The sequence below is a fragment of the Sceloporus undulatus genome, chromosome 5, assembly GCF_019175285.1.
Source record: "Sceloporus undulatus isolate JIND9_A2432 ecotype Alabama chromosome 5, SceUnd_v1.1, whole genome shotgun sequence".
NCBI classification, from domain to species: domain Eukaryota; kingdom Metazoa; phylum Chordata; class Lepidosauria; order Squamata; family Phrynosomatidae; genus Sceloporus; species Sceloporus undulatus.
Window position 1 is genome coordinate 51,360,974 of NC_056526.1, and position 9,614 is coordinate 51,370,587.

At 38.5% G+C, this 9,614-nt stretch overlaps 1 protein-coding gene across 1 annotated transcript in view; it reads right to left on the reverse strand.

Annotated features, from left to right (window-relative positions):
* Positions 1–1,919: 1,919 nt before the first annotated feature.
* The window catches only part of OTOGL (otogelin like), a 106,395-nt gene continuing 98,700 nt past the window's right edge, over positions 1,920–9,614 (reverse strand). The window contains 2 exon segments of the mRNA XM_042467983.1: positions 1,920–2,672; positions 5,599–5,678. Coding sequence (XP_042323917.1) covers positions 2,472–2,672; positions 5,599–5,678 — 281 coding nt within the window. The 3' untranslated portion in view covers positions 1,920–2,471.

Consider the following 9,614-nt stretch of genomic DNA (forward strand, 5'->3'; position numbering starts at 1 on the left):
GCACAATAAGCTTCCAACTTCAGAGCAAGTATCAGCTCTTTCATATGCCTGTAGTAAGACTTTGTATGAGAATTGCTTGTTTACAAGCGCTCTATTGAAACCTATCATATAGAAGAGGAGCTATTGGATTCTACTTATGAAGCAGTTAATGCTGTTTGATATTGTTAATTGCAGGATATTTTATTTCATTATTTCTCCTGATATTACTGCTAGTCTGAGCAGCATGCACTGACTATAATATGCACTATATCAGATTTGCAAGGTGTTTATTTTAAGACAATTATGTATCTTTATAACAAACATTATCATATATTTTCATCAGAATAATGGCAGAATATAATAAAATTATTGAAGTCAAAGAATACCCCCTCCCCAAAATAAAGGTGCATTTCCACTGTATTAGAGAATATTCATTCATTCATTCATTCATTCATTCTCATAGGATGGCATACTTAGGATATTGTAAGTACTTCATAGGAGTTTATCGCATGTAATTTTAACGCCGACCCAGGCACGGGATGTGATTGGGCTGGAACAGATTAAGACTAATGTTGCTGCATGCAAAATTGACTCTGGTGGCCAATTTTGGTACTACAGAAAGCTTCTGTCATAGCAAAATAAGCCTCCAGAGCACTGCTGGATAAGGGTGATGGTCAGGCAGCAGTGCAGCAACAATTTTGCATGTGGTAACATCAGTTTTAACCCGTTCCAGCCCAATTCCGTCCTGTGTGCTTGTTGGCATTAAAATTGCATGCTATAAACTCCATAGTCTCATCTAAAATCATGGTACTATTGCCACAAGCACAAATGATCCTGAAACCCATCTTCAAAACCAGGGGTAGGCAACCTGCGGCCCGTGGGCCGGATGTGGCCCGGCAAGGCCTTGGGACCGGCCCCAGCCCGGTCCTGCTGCCGATTGCTGCCGGAGCCTTTGGCCTCTCGCGTGAGGGCGTGGGGCCTTTGGCCTATCAGGAGGAGGCAGGCAAGGGGGGGCAAGCGACGGCCAGGGGGGGCAATTGTCTATAGAAGCCTCCGAAACATGCATTTATATTTTTAAAAATTTAAAAATCAGCAAAAAATTTTACGTGTCTTCCATTTTTAAAAAGTGTCCTCCATTTGAAATTTTTATCCTACATTTGTCCCGGTTTATTTATTTAATTATTTTTTAAAAATTATTTAATTATTTATTTTTTGGCTTCGGCCTCCCAGTTGTCTGAGGGACAGCAACCCGGCCCCCGACTCAAAAAGGTTGCCTACCCCTGTTCAAAACCAATCAACCATCTGGTGTAAGGGAGGTCTGTTCTGCTGGCGAGTGGATCACTGCAGGCTGATGTGACCAGTTCTCCCCCACCAGAAAGTGAGGCTCCATGGAGCAGAAATAGGGTGGAAGGGGAGTGATCATCCCACAGCAGCCCACACACCAGCAGAACAGGCCTCCCTTGCGCTAGAGTGACTTTTAAAGTGGATTTCAGCAGTTGGATGGGTGGTTAAAAAGTAGCTACAGCATTTCTGGTGTGGGATCTCAGCCACAAAATTTATATTAAACAGAATTGTATAAAATACCAATTGCCTCTCTGCTAAAATAAAACTTGTAAATGTAAAATAATGTTACGTAAAAGGTAAAGGTATTTTCCTTTGACAAGGTTGTCAAATTGTGTCCAACCAAAGAGGGCGGTGGTCATCTCCATTACTAAGCTGAAGAGCCAGCGTTGTCAGAGACTATTCTGTGATCATGTGGCCAGCATGATTGCACAGAATGCTGTTTACCTTCCCACTGGAGTGATACCTATTTATCTACTTGCATTTACATGTTTTCAAACTGCTAAGTTGGCAGAAGCTGGGAGTAGTAATGGGAACTCACCCCATCATGCGGCATCCGGGCCTCAAACTGCCAACCTGCTGATCTTGCAATCAACAGAGTCAGCATCTTAGCCACTTGACCCACTGCATCTCCCCAAAAAATGTTAAAGGGCGTTAATTAGAATTTTCTAAATATACAGAATATACAAAAATTTTAAGTGTTCTGAAAGTTACAAACATACACATCATAAAAACAATTAATATTAGTGTGTCACATATATTTAAAATAATAAGTAAAACACCAGATGACATTACATTGCACAGTGGGTTCCGCTTAATGCACAAATAAATGGTGCACCCGGATGTTCTAATAAGCTGCAGAATGGTTTGTGAGTTGTAACAACTCTAAAGCAAGTATATATGATTAACATCGCTTTCCCATGAAGTGTTTAATTCACAAATCTGTCATAAATAGATTACTGAAAGATGAATTAACTGTTACATATATGACATGTACTATTTTAATATAATGTTCAAAAACATGAATAAATTTCTGAATATGTCAGAGACATGAGAAATATGTATATATTAATATACTTTATGACATTTGAATATAATAATAAACATATAATGCTGTTTGAATACAGTTATCTAGGATATCCATATAATTTTCAGGTCCATTGACATGAACAGTCTGTAGGCTCCTGGATCACATACATAATTTCAGTGCCATTTCCTGAGCAGTAAAGTGGCACTGTTAGATTCTGGACTCCACTTTCACGACAGCATTTGCAGAATCTTAAATGGCTATTAATGTTGACATTAAAAATTGTGGCAGAGGGACACTTTCCATCACAAGAAGCCATATTAATCTGTTAGGGGAAGGAAGGAAAATCATTGAATATTTCAGGTTTTATCCATTTTTAAAGTATGTCTAACTATGTATACATCCAATGTATAAGAAGCCATTTTGAAATCCATTCTCCCCATCAGTGTTGACTTATGCATATGCATCTTCCAGTAGCACCACAGGGCTGTTTCGTTTATTAGACAGCCCATGGATACTAGAACTTGTTTCAAGATCTAATATGTGGGAAAGTGGAAAAATAGCCTCACCCTACCCAGCCCTCCAGGAAGGAAACAATAAGGTATAACTGTTCTCAGGAGCTACCGCTGATGCCTATTTTATATTTACAAAATGAGGTATTATTTGTTTCTTTATCCAAGCACACTAAAGCATACATGGACCTAAGAGCAATCTGGAACTAAAGATGTCTGCAGACCTGGTGGCCTGTGGAGGCATTTACAGAGCCTTGAGTAGTGAACTGCACTGTTTTCCCACAGGTAGTGGGGCCATTGCCTCACCACCCTTGTACCTCCCATCATGGTCTCAGCCTCTTGCCATGCAACATCAACACAACCTGCCTTAAGTGTAAAGAAGGGCCAACCCATAAAGCAGGAGCTTACTTACTGCCTAGGCCCCAAATGCCAAGCACAAGGTGTTACATCCCAATGCCCTTAAAAGGATTTATGTATCTATCAGATTCAAAGCATATCCATGGTAAGAAGTCACAGATCAGAATGTTTTAAAATCAAGATTTTTCATGCATCTTTGTGCCTGGTCACTCTTGATTTAGAGTAAGAAAGGCATTTAATGGTATACAGCACTTGTCTGATGTAAGCAATTATATTGTGTGCAGCTCATCTGGAGGCAGGTCTTATTCTAAACAGAATTGCTCAGCACTTCTGTCATGTATGGGTAAAGGCAATTAAGTTGTAAACACAACTATGAGTGGGAGAACATTTGAAAGATAAGAGCTCTTCTAAGGTCAAGGAAGAAGGAGGCCATATTTAGGGTGCATATGTTTGTTTAGTTTTCAGGGAAGTAGCCCTGTTGGCCTCTTACAGCATTAAGAGGAGGAAGAGAGGGGGAGGGGGAAAGGAATGTAGCAGCACCTTTAAGACTAACTAGTTTTATTTTAGTACAAGCTTTCGTGGATATAGACCCAGTTCTTCAGATGCAGTACAGAGTGATATCCAGGCCTGAGAACATAAGGCCTATTTACACAGTTGTGGGAGTTGAAATGGGATGGAATGTAATGAGATCCAGAAAGAAGTAAATCACAACTCTTGCCCTAAATTTTCAAAAGGGCTGCTTGCAAAGTGATACAGGTCTTTCAGAGCTTACAGTGGTCAGTTAGTGTTGTTATGTGAATCTTCCTAGGGAGGATTCCTTCTGTTACATGTGCAGTAGCAAGAACTCTAATAATAATATATGTAGTACACCATGCTAACTCTGCTAATGGATTTGAATTTGTGAATATAATTCAATCCATCTGTCTCTAGACTTCCTTTGTATTCTCCTTGTTCGAGGACTTTAAAACTCATGCTATTTTTTAGTACCTTTTGTAAGTGATCAGTTAAGATTTGGAGGCTATCTGTAGGCCAATAAAAGCCTACCTCCTAGAGCTTGTGAGAGGGCTGTGTTAGTCTCCAAAATTGGTCATAGTTCATTGATGATCCAAGTGAACTCAACTGGGGACTGTAAGTGATTGCTAGGGGTGTTCCATCATTTTATGCTTTTGGTATGTCCTGTAGTAGATTGTTCTGGGGAGGTAATATTTCCTTACTGATTTTTTTTTTCTTAAGCTCCTTAGGTGGATATTGTAGTTTGACAAATGCCTGTTGTAAATCCAAGAGTTTTGAATCTCTGTCTTGTGAGTCTGAGCAGATGCAGTTGTATCAGAGGGCATGACTATAAACAACAGAGTTGTTGATGCATTCTGGATGAAAATTGGAGGCATTATTTATAGTGATGAGTAGGTTTTTGATAGATACATTATGCAGTTCACAGTGGTGTCAAGAAGGTTAATGTGTTGTGTGGATTGTTCCAGGCTCAAGTTGATGTTAGGGTGAAAGTTACTGAAATTCTGGTGAAACTTTTCAAGTTATTGCTTTCCATATTTCCAAATAGCAAAGATGTCACCAATAGATAGATAGATAGACAGACAGACAGACAGACAAAAGGTATCTGGGTTCATGTGCTGAGAAAGAGTTCCAGGTCAGCTATGGAGATGTTTGCATACTGTAGATGTGGGTTCCCACTGCAGTATCACTGACTTGGAGGTACATGTTATTCTAAAAGTGAAGTAGTTATGAATGAGTACAAATTGGCAGTTTGGTGGCTATGTGTGCTATAGCCTCATTCAGGATTGTATTTTTGATGGCCTGTAGTTCACCCTGGTATAGGATGTTGGTGTAGAGGGAATCTACATCCATAGTGGCTAGGATGGTGTTCTTTGAGTATTTGTTCATGGACCATATTTTCTGCAGGAAATCACATATCTTGGAACATTAATTGTACGGCCTGAGAATTGAGTCCATATACCCAAATACACCAATAGCAAGGGTGCTATGCTTGAGACAGTGGGTCTTCTCTGATTATCTTGTGTTTTGGATAGCAGATAGAAGATGCCAGATTTAGGCTGCTGAAGTATGTCCATTTGAATTCAGTTCTTTACATCAGTGGAGAACTGTCTGAGTAGTTTGCATAGTTCCTTCAGCTATTTATTCATGGGATCCTTAGAGAGGAGTCTGTACAATGTAATGTTGGACAATGGCCTCTCCACCTCCTGTGTGTAGTCTTAAAAGTGCTGCTACGTTCCTTTTTTTTCTCCTCCCCTTTCTCCTCCTTTTTGGATTTTTTTAGCACACTGATTATGGATATATTTTAATGCTTTGCATGTTACAACCCACACAAGTAAAAAGCACAAAGCAAAATTAGCCACTTGTACTTACAGGACTCTGACTTATGCAGTCATGTTTCCTGATAGTTGTTCTGATTGTCACCTTTTGGCAAATCCTATCATCCCTTTTGCCTGATGAAAGATACAATAACCTCTGTTTAGTCATCGATTCCATAAAGTATGGAGATAATATTCAGAATAACATTTCTTAGGCCATGTTCTAATGAGCCCTCTAGGTGTGTGCTTTTAGACATGCATCAAGGTGTCTCATCTTTTTCTCTCACTTGTCCAATTGTTGTTCCGTATACTTAGATGCCAAATCTAGAAGTTGTTGAGTTTGAAGAGTGTGTCTTATTATATGAAGACTGTTTTCAAATGTGATTTTATCGAGGCATTGTATTGCAACTGTAAAGCTTACCTGATGGCCCTGTGGATCATGGCTTTAGTTTAATTGGTAATATGGTTATAACTATCTCAGTACCTTCAGTAGATTCTTCAAAACTGTGATTTAGTAACATTCCTGTCACTCATTTTCTGTATGAGAAAATCTTTTATCCTTAATGACTGCTATAAATAATGTTTTAAGAAGCTGAAAATGCCACCAGTGTTCACAGATTTTGAGATTTGATGCTCTAGTTAATAAAATCTGAATCCACTTTATGAAAATCAAGGAAGAAAACAGATTGCAAAATAATATTTCCTAGTGAATGTAATAAATGTTGCATGCAGTACATTTAGGCTTCAAGATGTCCAGTTCACATTAACCAATTTATACATTTCATATGCAGTGGAGTGAAGGAGTCCTATTCTTTTGCATATATAAAACAGACATAAAATCTGCTATGCTAGTTCATTACAGAAAAATAATCAAGAATCTTCAGGGACATTAAAGACTAATAGATTTGTTGTGCAATTGAAATCTCACAAAGAAACTTCAGTATGAAAAAGGCCTACATCCCTTCAGATCTCACATGACATGTCCACTTTCTTTTACAGCACACAGCCCTCATAGGTATTTATGTACACTAACCTCATAAATAATGGAGAGAACATGGAACTCAAAATGGTTCCCCCCCCCCCCATATCCTACCTGCACAGAAAATCTACATGTTTAGGCTATATATGAACTAGAGTTCATATGATGATGATTAGAGAGAGAAACATGAAACATTTTCTTACACATATAACATGTTATTTCAAGGACCTTGTTTGGTTACAAATACTAAATGCATGTGCATCAATTAACAGCATTCAAGAATATATGGTATGTTTCCCCCTCCCTCCTCAATTGTCAGAAATTAAAAGCAGCAGTGAGGACACATATAATGGAAACTAACAAATCTCAACATACAAGAGACCCCTAGATATTAAAAAAAATATTGCATGCCATGTTCACAAAATTGATTGTGCAATTTTAGTATAAAAATAATAGCTACTTTTCTCACACAAAAAAATTGCATCCATGCACAGGACAAAAATGTTTACAAAATCAGGATAATGTGAAGCGCTGACAGTAGTGGACAAAAGGAGAATGTGATAATAGGTCATAAAAATCAAACGTGTTCTGTTGCACCAAATGTCATTGTGGCAATTAAGCCCAAATTAATGTATATTGATATAAAGTTCTCTTCAGCTAATTCTCTCTTTAATCTGGGTTTCTAAAATTATAATTCATGATAACTGCTATCTGCCTACTCCATGTCTATGATGCTGCTTGCCATCAAATGCATGTTGAGAACAGCTATAAACATATTTCTATTTGGGAGAAAACACGATCTCAGAGTGAATTTTCTTGCTTGTGTTTGGAAATCCCACTGCAAATCACAATATCAATACAATTTGGAGTAGTATACGGATATATATCAGTCCTGCTCCTTATATATTTCCATGGAAAAAATAAAGTGTACACACATATATAATCATATATGGTAATCACATGAGCCCTTTTCAGGTGCTCTTTAATTATAGAAAATAAACACGTGAAGAGCAGAAGCACTCTAGCCTGCCCACCTCACTCTCCTCATGTGAAGGGTATGGTATGCTCCGAAAGGGAGAGCCTGCTCCAAGGATGATGACTGACTGTATGATTCAGAACACCTGCAAATCTAATTTTTCTGCAATTGTAGGAAGAACCTTTAGTGCAGCCTCCCCTTTTCAAACATTCACACTCTCCACATCTGGAACATGATGGAAACATTGATGGAGGGATGGAGATACACACTCCCACTCCTCAGATGTTTATTATATATGGTAACAAATCACCCAGTCAAGACTATACACTAAAGCCAATCATGGGTGTTTGGTATGCTTGTGTCCATACCACTTTTGTGCTTTGCTACCATCATATTACAACACCAACCATTTAAGGTTTCATCTGCTGTAGTAACCACTACCATGAACTGATTCATGGAAGTTTACCGTACGGGGATAAAACGTTCCCCGATGCATTCTAACGAGCACGAGTGCAGGAGCACACGGAGCGCGATGGGAACCCGATGGGGCCCAGAACGTGACTTTACCGCACAGGGAACGACGCCGCCGCCAAGTATTCCCATCGCGTTCCCATCGGGTTCCAGAGGGTGCCATTGGACGCCATTTCTGGGAACTGTTTCAAAAGCATTCCCAGAAATGGCGCCCTCTGGAACCCGATGGGAATGCTCGGAGGCAGCGGCGGCGTTCCCTGTGCAGTAAAGTCACGTTCTGGGCCCCATCGGGTTCCCATCACGCTCCGCGCACACCCGCGCTCCTGCTTGTTGTAACGCATCGGGGAACGTTTTATCCCCTATGCGGTAAACTTCATGAAGTGGAAAAGAAGAACACATTTTATAAAAAGTGGAATGGGCAACTTGTGACCACCCAGCTGCTGGCTAGCAACTCTCATAAGCCCTTGACAGTCCATAGTGAAAGATAATAGGAACCACAATCCAAAAGCCACAAGGTGCCCATTCCAGGCCTAAGCAGTTGATCTGCAAAATGGTGGACAATTAATTCTGGACCTCATCCAAAAAGCCATTCCTGATGTGCTCAGTGACAGCTAGCAGCTTGAAGGCTATCAGCGCTTGTCAGGATCATAGAATAGCCTGTTCTAACTGAGTCATACTTAAATATGGACATTTCTATAAAGAATATAGACATATTAAAAATGATTTTAAAGGAAAGAAAATACATTATTAAAAAATAATAATACCTGGTTCACAATTAATACTACCAGTAGAGACTACGGGGCTAATGGCAAAGGGTAATACACCCCATCCAGAACCTGGCAGAATTATTGGGAACATAAGTTTCTTGTAATATAAAAACATTTTTACACAAACATCATTATATTAATTCTTACACTGCCAACTGCAATCTTTTTTTTTTGTAAAAAAGTAGCAAGTCTTCCTATTTCTCTAAATTACAGATAACCTACATTTTAATACTTGTGAGGATATCAATACTACAAAGATTAAAAGGAAAAAAAATGTAGGGCATGTTATGACTCTGGCAAGGTAAGAATTAAATATATGAACTCAGCATGCATTTAATCATTTTCCTTTAAAATTTAAAGATTATTGGTTCCCATTAAAACCCAAAGAGTTGCAAGCTATACTTGTAGATGACTTTTAAATCTGCTTTACAATAAAAGCACATGCTTTTAGTTTAAAAAAAAAACATTTACTATTCACATTACAAAAGCATTTTCATTACACATTTCTTCTTAGAAGCCATCTCAGCAAACACTTCTGAAGTATAACACTGCCTTTCCTAAGACTACATAACATTGTGCACAATGTAGTTAACACTATAGTAAATGAGCAATTTATAAATTACATAATATAGGATGAGATTAAACTTTGCTTATCCATTTAGGGAATTAATCCTCCTTAATATTTTTCTTAAATATTTGGCATTCAGAATAACAACCTCTTTAGCTAAAATTATCTGTTTTTTAATTAGGATACATACTCATATGCCTTCCAATAGTAATTTTTTTAAAAAAAATGTTGAGAAAATATTATATAACCTATATATAAGATGGATGGATGGATGGATGGATGGGTGGGTGGGTGGGTGGGTGGGTGGATG